Genomic DNA, 13,517 nt, shown 5'->3' on the forward strand with positions numbered 1-13,517 from the left:
TCAAGAGTTGTCAGGAAATACAAACATTAGGGGTCTATACTTAAAATAAATAAACTGACCATAAAGTTAGGCTCCCAAATGATTGTCCTGATTTTCAAAGTGCTAAGAATCCAGCAACCCTTACAGACCTTATTAAGAGCTACAAAGTGCTCAGGATTTTGATAAATCATATATTTAGGGGCCTAACTTTTGGCATCCACTTTTGAAAATGTCAGCAAAGCTTTCCACATAATGTTAACTCAGCAGCACTGCACATCTTTGTATTTTGTGAGGTTTACTCAGACACACATACTACATATTTAACCAGACAAGCAAAAAAAGAGAAAATCTTACATCTATGTACTGCAACCAAATTAGCCTTCATTAATATACAGTTGAAAAAGTTTTGCCTTAATTTACCATCTCCTGACTTTATTTGGATTTTATTAGTGCAAATGTGCTTTAGCTTAGTCTCTATGAGAAAATTTTAAAAAGCATCTTTGCAGATCATCTGTTGTGGTGTCTTTTCCCCATCATGTTTGTGGAGCTTCTGAGGTTTCATCTCCTCCCATAGTAGAGTGGACAATTTGATCTAGAATTGCGCATAATAATAATACATCTAAGTAATCTACAAAAGAGATAAATATCATTGTCCCCATTTTACAGATGCAGAAACTGAGATGCAGAGAGACTTGCCTGAAGTCACACAGCAGGCCAATGGTAGAGCTGGGAGTAGAACCCTAAGATCCTGAGTCCAAGCACAGTATGCTACACCACCTCCCTAACCAATAGGCACCTCCTAATTCTCAGCTATAGCTGTGTAAATTAGGAGTAACTCCAACAATTTTGGTGGTGCTGCTACAGCATTTATGTTAGGGTAACTAGGATCATAACTGGACCCAAAGCAAATAGGGTCTAATCAAACTCTAATTGAAATCAATGGAAAGACTCCCATTGACTTTAAGGGATTGATTCAACACCCATTAATGTTTTGTGAATCAGATTTTACACAGATGAACGAATATGTGTGGTTTTTTTTAAAAACATTTAACTTATGTGTTTGTGAGGTTATCTTTCATAAAAGCAAAGACCTAACAAATCTTGCAAGAGTGATTTACACTCTGGATATGTTCTTTGTAGGCTTCCACCCACAGCTAAACTAATCCTTCGTGACAGATGTTAGTCACATCACTTAATGCACTATTGGAAGGCGCTCAGATACTATGCTGACGAGGGTATTATAAGAACCTACATAGAGTAGAATTCAAGTCCGGGAGAAGTGTGTCCATATCTGAGGCACCCTCTGGTCCTTCCAGTTGTATACTAATGTCCTGTACGGAATGGGTGGAGATCACCCCTCTCAATTTCACTTGTGACATATGCCAGGATGTGACCTCAGCTTTCAAGAGGTGAAAAGCTACCTCACTCACTCACTCTGCTACCTACCCTCTAACATCATGTTTCATGCTGATTAGTATGAAAGGAAGCCCAAGCCTACATAGATTGTCCTGTAATGATGGGTGGAGCTGTTTGGTGACTTGCCAAAGGCCAAAGTCCTGTTGGTGGCTGAGAATCATTTTTCATTCCCTTCTCCAGTACCCCATGCCACTGCCAGAGATGCCTATTGACACAGCTAGCTTTGCCAAGCACAACAGAGTTGCACCTGTCCAGCTGTACTTAATGGTCAGGCTGTTTTAGGACATGAACCAAAGCCCGCTGAAGTCATAGTAGACCGCACTCCAGCCAACTACTCTGTGCAAATGTCCATAGTGGCCCATTGAAATTAGTGGGCAGGGATCTGCTGACATTACACACTGCAGAATCCAGGCCTTTGGAAGTAATATAATTATTTCAGTTCCAGATTGGTAGACATTTTGCTCTTAATCCCACAGATGTTAGCAAGTGATGTCACCTCTCCTGCGTCTCATGTTCTTTCACATAGACATTTCTACAAGATGTTTAAAAGTCTCACATTTTAGCTCTCAGAACATCTATCACGTCTTCCAGGCTCTCATGCTAACTTAGATTTTCAAAATGGTATTCAGAAAGAAAGTGGCTGGGATTCATCTGTGAATGGAGGAGGCATACAAAAAGCACTAGAAGATGTGGATTGTGCCATATAAAGTATACCATATTTAGCTAGTGATAATGCAAATCACAGAAAAATATACAAAGGAGAGAAAGATAAATTCCATCTGTGGGGAGCTATTGACCATCTGGAACCCGGGGAATCTGGCCTGATTCTACTCTCACTTATGCTGATCCAAACTCCAGTGAAGAAAATAAAAAGAGTCCGGTGGCACCTTAAAGACTAACTGATTTACTTGGGCATAAGCTTTCATGGGTAAAATATCCACTTCTTCAGATGCATGGACCTGAAGAAGTGGATTTTTACCCACGAAAGCTTATGCCCAAATAAATCTGTTAGTCTTTACGGTGCCACTGGACTCCTCGTTGTTTTTGTGGATACAGACTAACACGGCTACCACTGGTACCAGTGAAGAAAATGAAAATATTTTCATTCGGTTCAATGGGCTTTGCCTCAACCCCTAAATGGATAACTACACCATTGTAATCAGTTACTAAGTTCCCAGAACAGTCTAAGTTGGAGGAGGATTAAATTTGGATAGTTCAGAGGGATGGGGATAAATGGGGAGAAATTTCCCTAACTGCTGCCCTGAAAATGTACTGTTTAGCTATGGCTTGGTTTGTTTACAGCTATTGTTCTATCTAATTTTTTTCTGCTGTCACTATAGATCTATTTGAATTTCTCTGGAAATGGAAAGGGTTTTGACTAGACTTCGAATGGATTTTTAGATTCATCACACACACTCCGTTTTTCTTTGTTACATAATATCAAAGCAAATTATTCTGACAGAAATTCTCTATATTAAAATTCTCTATATTAAAATAACATCATTTTCTTCACAAATGAATCTGACTATAGCCAGTCTCCAAGGAATAACCTTGTAATGGCTTTCATTTGTGAAAGGACATCAGACAACGGAACATGGGAGATCTTGCTCAGAAAACCAGGGGATAAAGACCTTATGCAAATACTGGCAAAATGCCACTAGAAATAACTCACAGCAAATGAAAATATATTTCCAAAGAAGACTTCTACAGTATCCAATTGACATATCTCCTTGTCTTTCTTTGCTTGTGCCAAAGTCTCCAGAGATGCCCAGTGAATAACTATCACACGGCAGTAATGTAAGAGCAACTGTATTTTCCAGTTGAGTCTTTAATTTTTAGCCACAGTGGTACATCAAATTGTAGGTTGACACTAAATGATAGGACACTGGGTACATGATGATGAAGAGTGCAGTTCTGCCTTTCACTGATGTAACACCTCAAGAATCTAGCACAAAACTTTCAAAACCTCCTTACTAATTTAGGCCTAATCAAACGTGACATAAGGACAGTGCGAGTTAGGTGACTAAATATCTTAAAATCTGGGCCGTAGTAGGCACTAAGCTGCAATGACTTTCAATAAGACTTAGGCTCCTAACTGCCTGAAAGCCAGATTGTAAAAGTATTTAGACAGAGAAATTGCAGCTATGCCAAATTCTCGTTGAGTTCCTAATATTTGTTTCTTTAGGCATCTAAATCACTTTGGAAAAATTAGATTTGGGTTGCTTTGGCCCTAAATCACTTTGGAAAAATGGGATTTTGGCTGCTAGGTCATTTAGGTGCTTTTGAAAATTTTACCCTTCGTCAAAAACTACTTTTTTCCTAACTAGTTTCTTTCTTAGGAGACTTATGCAGTTTTATATGCAGGTAAAACTCCCTTTACTTGCAGAGAATAGTTACTAGCTGTGTTTACCACAAGTCAAACTTGAATCTAATTTGTCTTTTTGGCTGGACTGGACTGTACAGATTAAATGTAGATATGAATATAGGATCCACTTAAAGGACAAATGTCTCCGACCTGGTTTACACAGCTGGTCTCTGCTCTGATCAGACCCACCAATAGCAATTCCAGGCCCCAAGGGAGAATAGTCAATGGGCCCCCGTGCATGCACAAGCTGTGCCCATGCAGATGTGGTCCACCTGACATTTGGGCAGTGCTGCACCTGTGCTGGCTGGTGCCCAGAGAGCTGCCAGCTGCGCTGCTGGGCTCACTCTTCCAGCAGGGCCAGGCCTTCTACATGCCCGCCCGATAGGGTTGGCAACTGTGGGGAGGGATAGCTCAGTGGTTTGAGCATTGGCCTGCTAAACCCAGGGTTGTGAGTTCAATCCTTGAGGGGGCCATTTAGGGATCTGGGGCAAAAATCTGTCTGGGGATTGGTCCTGCCTTGTGCAGGGGGTTGGACTAGATGATCTCCTGAGATCCCTTCCAACCCTGACATTCTATTATTCTAACTGCGCAAACTCGAAGACCCTTGCCCCACCCCTTCCTTGAGGCCATGCCCCTGCCCTGCTCACTCTCTCCCATCCTCATTCACTTTCACCAGCCTGGGGCAAGGAATGCAGGAGGGAGTGCAGGGTGCAGGAGTTTGGTTGCAGGAGGGGTTGCGGAGTGCAGGCTCTGGGAGTGAGTTTGGGTGTGGGCTCTAGGCTAAAGTAGGGGATTGGCACTTACCTCGAGTGGCTCCCAAAAGTGACTGGCACACCGCTGTGGCTCCTAGGTGGGGGGCTCAGGGAGTCTCTGTGCATTGCTGCCCACAGGAAACACCCCCACAGCTCGCAGTGGCTGCAGTTCCCAGCCAATGGGAGCTGTGGAGTCTGCGTTGTGTGGGGACAGCACGCAGAGACCCCTTGCCCACCAGAGGGCATTCTGGCCACTTCCAGGGGCAACGCAGAGTGAGGGAGAGCAGGAAGCCTGCCTTAGCTCCACTTTGCTGCCAGTGGCAGTGGCCAGGGCCCCCTGGGCCGTTTACAATCACCTGGGCCCCTGAGTAATTGCCCTTTCTTTCCCCTGCCCCGCGTCGGCAGGCCTGGTTCCGATCTTGTGATTTCACTGCTGCGCATATATAGAACTATCCTTGATATCAATGCACGTTCCTTGCACGTATACAGAGCACTGTCTCAGAGTGCAGATCTGGTATTGATCTGCCGGAAGAAATTTGTTCCTTGTAGCTGTCTAGTTATCAAGAGGGGTCTCAATAATCATTTGCCAGAAAGTTTCTACTTTATCTGCAAAATAAGTCTGATTGTTACCTGTATGCTAGTAATGCACACAAACCACGAAGGGAAGGGCAGGCTCAGTCCTTGGTACAGTATTCACCGTACATAGTATGAATGTTTTAAATAATGCCAAACCTTATGTAATGTAGCAACTTCTAACCGCTGAGTCCTTAATAGGCACCAGAGAGTTAGACTATCTGTCAAATTGCACATTTGGAAAAATGTGTGTTGTGAGATGAGTTCTATTTAGTGTTGCCAGGCATCCAGTTTTCGACCGGAACACCTGTGCATCCGGTTAGCACCACTGACCAGGCCACTAAAAGTCAGGTTGGCAGCTCAGCGGGGCTAAGGCAGGCTCCCTGGCTCCATGTGGCTACTGGAAACGGCTGGCATGTCTGTCTCCTAGGTGTAGGGGTGGCCATGGAGGCTCCGTGCGCTGCCCCCACCTCGAGTGCCGGCTCCACAGCTCCCATTGGCTGGGAACCACAGCCAATGGAAGCTGTGGGAGCGGTGCTTGTGGGCGCGGGCAGCTGGAAGATCCCCCTGGCCTCTCCGCCTAGGAGACAGACATACCAGCCACTTCCGGGAGCTGCCTGAGGTAAGCACTGGTGGGCTGGAGCCCGCACCCCAAACCCCATCCCATACCCCAACCCCTTCCATGCCCCAACCCCCTGCCCCAGCCCTGAGCCCCCTCCCTCACCCAAACTCCCTCCTGAAGCCCAGACCCCACACCCACTCCCGCACCCCACCCCATTACCTCAGCCCTGAGCCCCTCCCTCACTCAAACTCCCTCCTGAAGACCACACCCTGCACCCACTGCTACACCGCACCCCCTGCCTCAGCCTTGAACTCCCTCCAACACCCAAACTCCCTCCCAGAGCCCATACTACATGCCCCTTCTCACACCCCACCCCTCTACCTCAGCCCAGAGCCCCCTCCTGCACCCTAAACCCCTCATCCCCAGAGCCCACCCCCCAGGCAGAGCCCTCATCTCCTCCTGCACACCAACACTCTACTCCAACCCGGTGAAAGTGAGTGAGGGTGGGACAGAGTGAGAGAAAGAGGAAAGGGGGAATGTAGTGAGCAGGAGAGGGGTTTCAGAGAAAGGACAGAGGCAGGGCCTCAGGGCCAGGTGTGGGGCAAGGATGTTCTGTTTTGTGGGATTAGAAAGTTGACAACCCTAGTTTCTATTCTGTTTGCTTAAATCAGCTGCATTGGATGGTTGCAAATCATCTCATCACAAGCCTTAATTTTGCCCTCGCGCACGATGCACAGACTCCTTTGTCAGACGTCCCTTCTCACAAAGCGTGTTGTGGCTCCATCTGGCAGGAAGCACAGGGATTATTTTTATCATTTTTATCACATGTATAGTAAGCAGCAATATTAACTTTAAAGGCCTTCATCAGTCAGAATATTGTGCCTAGTTCTGGTGTTCATGCTATAAAAAAGGATATTGAAAAACTGGAGAAGGTTCAGAGAAGAGCTACAGGAATGATTTGGGGTCTGGAAAACCTGATTTATGACAAGAGACACAAGGATCTCAACATGATTACGTTATACAAGGGAAAGCTAAAAGGTGGCTTGATCACAGTCTGCAACTCCCTACACAGGTCAAAAATAGTAGAAGAGAGCTGTATAACAGACAAAGTCAAACAAGGGGAGTATGATTAAACAGTTCTGCTTCAGTAATGCAGAGGGTGGTGTTTTAGCAGACGTAACTTTCGAGTAGATTCCCATTAGGAAATGTGCCAGGGAACAGGCCACTAAAGAGTGACTGCTTCCCTGTTCAGCCCCAGTGCAGCGCTACAGAATCCCAACATGGGCGAGACACTGTTGGGTCTCTGTGGTCTCTTGAGATAATCTTCTGAAATACTTCTGTTTACACTTCTCCCACTTCCGTTTTGAATCTTTTCTGGCTCCTTTTACCCCTCTCCGTGATGTGTAGATCAGGGTATCCTGTGGCCCTAAACAGTTAAGCAACGGCACTAAGGTGACCAGACAGCAAGTGTGAAAAATCGTGACGGGGTGGGGGGTAATAGGATCCTATATAAGAAAAAGACCCAAAAATCGGGACCGGCCCTATAAAATCGGGACATCTGGTCACCCTAAATGGCACAGACAGTGATGAAAAGAAGCATGTCTTGTATTTGTATCCAGGCAATTCAGATTTAAGAAGCTGGGGACTTTCCATTGCGAACCACCAGAGGGCACTGTAGGCTAACTGTTGAAAAACACACACCAATCGAAGTAAAATGGGTAGACAATATAATAGGTCTTTCCTTTCTCCCTCTATTCCATACCCAGTTTACTTGTCTGACTCCTTGTTAAGTAATCTGAAGTAATGGGCCTCCGGCTCTTCCATGGTTGAGTGTCCCTGTCAGGAAGTTCTCCTGATATTCAGCAGATGCTTTTCATGACTGCACAAATAGCAGACAAAGTCTTGCTTCCATATTAATAGTGTGAGGTTCTGTGCTGAGCACCCTGAATTCCTACTGATGCTCAGGACTGAGGCCTGATTAAGAAAAGACACCTGGGACCTCTACTTTAAACACTGAAAATAGTTACAAAAATCTTGAACATCAGAAATTTGTGGGAGGTAACGATAGCTGGAATAGTCACACAGACTGTTAGAAGAGGGCACAGACACAGGGCCGGTGCAACCATTTAGGTGACCTAGGCGGTCGCCTAGGGCACTGGCATTTGGGGGGCGCCATTTTCTTCAGCAGCGACCGCGGCAGACGGATCTTTGGCCGCCCCGGTCACCGCCAGCATTTAGGCAGAGGGAGCTGGGGCAGGGGAGCGTGGGGAGGGCCGCCTGCAGCAGGTAAGGGCGGGGGGTGGCATGCAGGGGAACTCCCTGCCCCAGCTCACCCCTGCTCCGCCTCCTTCCTGAGCACGCCGTGGCTGCTTCACTTCTCCTGCCTCCCAGGCTTGCAACGCCAATCAGCTTAGGCGCCGCAAGTCTGGGAGGCGGGAGAGGTGAAGCAGGGACGGCATGCTCGGGGTGGAGGCAGAGCAGGCGTGAGCTGGGGTGGAGGGGGTGCCTCAGGGCAGGGGCGCGGGGGGGGTGCAAGGTGGAAGTTTTGCCTACGGTGCGAAACATCCTTGCACCGGCCCTGCACAGACAGGCTCTTTGATTGTGGTTTTCACATCCATTTACTGATATATGTTAAGTCCCAAAGGTAATTTTTTAAAATAAGTTTCATTAACAGACTTTTTTTCTTGAATGGAGGAAAATAGAGTCTGAGTGCTTGAATTTCTATAGCCCCTATTTGAGTTTCATATAGTGCCTGCTAGACAAAGCCTTCCTACTAACACTACCTGCCAATCCTTACAATCCCAACCTGGCAACTGACCTGCACTCCGACTGACATCAGTGGAAGGCCTGCCTGAGGAAGGGCTGCTGGGTTGGCCAGGTGAATAAGTGACACCAGAAACTGCATCTCCTTTGGGAAAGAGAGTGATAGTGCGAGGATCTGAATTTTTTATTACTGAGGAGAAGTGGAAAGGGTCTAGTGGAAACAAATGATAAAGTTTCAGAGAGTTTTAGAAGCTAAAGGAAATCAGTGGAGCAGAGAAAAACAGAAATGAGGATAAAAGGGACGTGAAAAATGAAAAGAGGAGAGGGAAGTGGAAAAACAAGGGGGAAAGTGGCAAGCTGAAGAACCCAATGCAGAGAGTTCTTGGATGGTCTTTTTGAACAGCTCACTGTGCTTCCACGCATTGGTGACTAGAAAACTTGAAACACCACGAGCTATTCCAATTCTAGGCCAAATTACTTTCCCTCTGGATGAACTCTTGGGTTTACAATATACACACAAAAGCCAAGGTTTAAAAACAATGTTTGTCTAAAGTTACACTCCTAATTCCGTATTTAGGCATGTAAACAAGTGGTTTGTTTTTCAATAGGGCTTAGCACCCAGCAGCTCCCACTGACTTCAGTGGGCTCTGTGTAGCACCCTTAGGGTGGCCAGATAGCAAGTGTGAAAAATCGGGACAGGGGCTGGGGGGCAATAGGTGCCTATATAAGAAAAAGTCCCAAATATCGGGACTTTCCCTATAAAACAGGACATCTGGTCAACCTAAGCACCTTATATGTTAAACACTGTTTCCAAGTGAGTGAGACAATTTTTTCCGTTATACTAAACATTCATTTATCTCCCTGCACTGTTTGTGAATAAGTTTTCCTAACACAGAAATGAACACTTCAAAGTAATCAATATTTTTTCTTAATGTTCTCTTTTTATCTTCTTTTTCCCTTCCTTGTGTTCAGTGCCCAAGCAAAACTTATGACCCGTTGATTAAATCTACCAGAGATTTTCCAGATGATGTCATTAGTTTTATAAAACGCCATCCATTGATGTACAAGTCAGTTTACCCGGTGACTGGAGGACCTGTATTTACTAGAATCAATGTGGACTACAGGCTGACGCAGATTGTGGTGGATCATGTCATGGCAGAAGATGGGCAGTATGATGTTATATTCCTAGGCACAGGTAAATTAAAGAGCTCTTGTAGTTCTTCAAGGGCAATGCCATAGGAAAGCTAAATAGGTTAAAGAAGATCATTTGGGGTCCTAATCTATCAAAAATCTTTCCATGTACTAAAAAGGTAACATTATTCCCATTTTACAGATGGGGAAACTGAGGCACAGAGCAGTGAAGTGACTTGTCTGAGATTACCCAGCAGGCCAGTGGCAGAGCCAAGAATAGAAGCTAGGTTTCCTAAGTCACACTCCAGTAGGCCACACTGCCTCCCCTTTACCACATAGATGAATTTTGCAGCATGCCCTGAAGTTCAACAAATTTGGACTATTTGAGACAAAACTGGAAGGGAGTGAATTTCAGAGCCATCGATTTCTCAGGTGCAGGACTTAAGTCTCCAGGGCTTTCAACTCAGCCTTTCTCATAAGTACTAATTTTGCTAGCACACAGGGTGTCATGAGGTGTCTTCCAGCATCCATACAGTTCAAGCCAATGAGTGAAGAGTAAGATGGACTGGGATTTTAGCATGAGGAAAAACTTCAGGGTGACTTGCTCTAACAGCACAGTTAGCTATCCTGGAACAAGCACTGCCCCAATCTTGGAGGACCTTTATTGCTTTGCCTTGCTGAATGAAGTCTTTCTGACAGCAATGAAAAGAGGAAAGTAATCATGCACTTTCAAATACTGTGAAACCCCTACAATTCAGGTATAAAATATATATCTGAAGCATACACACGACGCACACACATAATCATTCATACATTACACATGCTGAAAGGTTATGAAAAAATTAAACATACATTCAGAAAAGGGAAATTTGCAGCCTAACACATGGAATATTGTTTTGGCATGTTCTAGAATTTGCATTCAGTTTTGTGCTATCCTGTACTGCAGTAGGTTATCATACAAAATGAACTTATATTAGATCAATAACCTCCTGTTAGTTTAGGTATTGATAGATAGCACTGACATCTAATTCTTCCTCATAATTCTTCTTTAGTGTCGAGATTGGGAGGTGGCTAGGTACCATGTAGTCTCTAGGTGGTGCTCCATAATTTGAATAGAAAGAAAATTATCAACGCCAGCACCTTTTAGTTAAAAAGTGAGCTCTTTTTTTCCCCAGAAGTATATGATTTTATTTCAATTTTATATTTTAAATCTATCCTGTGAATATTCAGGCTGAAAGATAATATTTCAAAGATTATATAATGAGTGCATAAAAATACACCAAGTAACTGGGGAGGTTTTGGTCACCAGAAGATCAGGAGCTTAAACTATGGCCTGGTCTACACTACTCGTTTATACCGAATTTAGCAGCGTTAAACCGATTTAACCCTGCACTCGTCCACTAAACGAATCCCTTTATATCGATATAAAGGGCTCTTAAAACCAGTTTCTGTACTCCTCCCCGACGAGGGGAGTAGTGCTGAAATCGGTATTGCCATGTCGGATTAGGGTTAGTGTGGCCGCAATTCGATGGTATTGGCCTCCGGGAGCTATCCCACAGTGCACCATTATGAGCACTCTGGAAAGCAATCTGAACTCAGATGCACTGGCCAGGTAGACAGGAAAAGCCCTGCAAACTTTTGAATTACATTTCCTGCTTGCCCAGCGTGGAGCGCTGATCAGCACGGGTGGCCATGCAGTCCCAAATCCAAAAAGATCTCCAGCATGGACCGTACGGGAGATACTGGATCTGATCGCTGTATGGAGAGACATATCTGTTCTATTAGAGCTCCCTTCCAGAAGACGAAATGCCAAAGCATTTGAAAAAAATCTCCAGGCTATGATAGACAGAGGCCACAGCAGGGACTCAACAAAGTACTGTGTGACAACTGTAACAGAAAGCCAAAGAGTCAAATGGACGCCATGGAGGGAGGGAGGGGGGACTGAGAACTCGAGCTATCCTGCAGTTTCTGCAGTCTCCGAAAAGCATTTGTATTCTTGGCTGAGCTCCCAGTGCCTGAAGGGTCAAAAACATTGTTGCCAGTGGTTCAGGGAATATGTCGTCAATTTACCAGCCCTGCCCAAAGAAATGGGAAAAAAATCATTTCTCACCTCTTTTCAGTGTCACCATATGTCTACTGGATACTGCTGGTAGACAAGGTGCTGCAGCGCTAAACAGCAGCATCCTCTCCCCTCCCCTCCTTGGTGGCAGACTGTACGATACAAAATGAATGATAGCTGTCCTCGTCGTCATCCTGTGAGTGCTCCTGGCTGGCCTCGGTGAGGTCGGCCAGGAGCGCCTGGGCAAAAATGGGAATGACTCCTGGTCATTCCCTTCTTTAAGCTTTGTGTCCTGGAGATTCAGTCCTGGCAGATGGTGCAATAGGGCTGGTAACCGTCCTCATCATAGCAGCTGGAGGCTGAGCTCCTCTTCCCCCCGCCCCCTTTCATGTCTAGTGGAGATTCTGGACTATCATAGCAGCGGGAGGCTGTGCTTCTCTTCCCCCTCCCACCCTTTAATGAGTAATAGAGATGTCCTGCCTGGACTATCATAGCACCTGGAGGCTGTGCTTCTCTTCCCCCTCCCACCCTTTAATGAGTAATAGAGATGTCCTGCCTGGACTATCATAGCAGCTGGAGGCTGCTGCCTCCTCATTTTATCTCACTAAAAAGTCAGTGTTTCTTATTCCTGTATTCTTTATTACCTCATCACACAAATGAAGGGATAACTGCCACGGTAGCCCAGGAGGGGTGTGGGAGGAGGGAAGCAACGGATGGGGTTGTTGCAGGGGCACCCCCTAGAATGGCATGCAGCTCATCATTTCTGCAGGATATCTGGGGCTCTGACCCGGAGCAGCTGTGCTCTCTGGTTCTCTAGTAGACTTGCCCCATATTCTAAGCAGGGCTGACTCTATTTTTAGACAAAACATAAAGAAGGGAATGACCTGGGGAGTCATTCCCATTTTTGTCCATGCGCCCCCGGCCAACCTCAGCGAGGCCAGCTAGGAGCACCCATGACAGCAGCAGACGGTACAATATGACTGGTAACCGTCATCGCCAATTTCCAAAGCAGCAGACAGTGCAATAGGGCTGGTAACCGTCTCTGCTACCTTGCAAAGGCAAATGAATGCTGCTGTGTAGCACTGCAGTACCGCGTGTCTGTCAGCAGCATCCAGTACACATATAGTGACAGTGAAAAAAGGCTAAACGGGCTCCATGGTTACCATGCTGTGGCATCTGACAGGGCAATCCAGAGAAAAAGGGCGTGAAGTGATTGTCTGCCGTTGCTTTCACGGAGGAAGGAATGAGTGACGACATTTACCCAGAATCACCCGCGACACTGTTTTGGCCCCATCATGCATTGTGATCTCAACCCAGAATTCCAATGGGTGGAGGAGACTGCGGGACCTATGGGATAGCTATGGGATAGCTACCCACAGTGCAACGCTCCGGAAATCGACGCTAGCCTTAGTACATAGATGCACACCGCCGAATTAATGTGCTTAGTGTGGCCGCGTGCACTCGACTTTATACAATCTGTTTTAAAAAACCGGTTTATGTAAAGTTGGAATAATCCCGTAGTATAGACATACCCTGTGTTTGAATGTGTTCAACCAATGCTGCTAGAGAATTTAGAAAGGCTGCATGTTATGTATAGACATTCCAGCTGCAGCCTTTTGTATCTATGCAAGCCTAGATAAGAGTATGGACATTACTAACACAGAAGGCAGGTAGTGCATTTTGTAACTTCCACTTAAGGTGCTAGGGATGTCATCAGCTGTAGTCTCCTAATTTGCTTTAAAATGTATGTATTTGTTGTTTTAATACTACACATAATATTTAGTACTGCATGGACTTGATTCAGTCCTGCCTTGCTTCTTCCAGACATCCAGGCCATTTCCCTTCACCAGTCTATGTGGTTTGGGGGCAGAGATGGCTAGCTCCCTTGCAATGCTGTGACTCCACCAACTGGAATGT

The 13,517-nt window shown here is 45.6% G+C and overlaps 1 protein-coding gene across 8 annotated transcripts in view; it reads left to right on the forward strand.

Annotated features, from left to right (window-relative positions):
* The window catches only part of SEMA3D (semaphorin 3D), a 199,514-nt gene that overhangs the window by 153,163 nt on the left and 32,834 nt on the right, over nucleotides 1-13,517 (forward strand). For all 8 annotated transcript variants that reach the window (XM_050936855.1, XM_050936852.1, XM_050936859.1 and 5 more), the window contains one exon: nucleotides 9,383-9,605. In XM_050936855.1, the coding sequence (XP_050792812.1) occupies nucleotides 9,383-9,605 (223 nt within the window). The remainder of the gene's footprint in view (nucleotides 1-9,382; nucleotides 9,606-13,517) is intronic.

The sequence above is a fragment of the Gopherus flavomarginatus genome, chromosome 1 (assembly GCF_025201925.1).
Source record: "Gopherus flavomarginatus isolate rGopFla2 chromosome 1, rGopFla2.mat.asm, whole genome shotgun sequence".
Lineage (NCBI taxonomy): Eukaryota > Metazoa > Chordata > Testudines > Testudinidae > Gopherus > Gopherus flavomarginatus.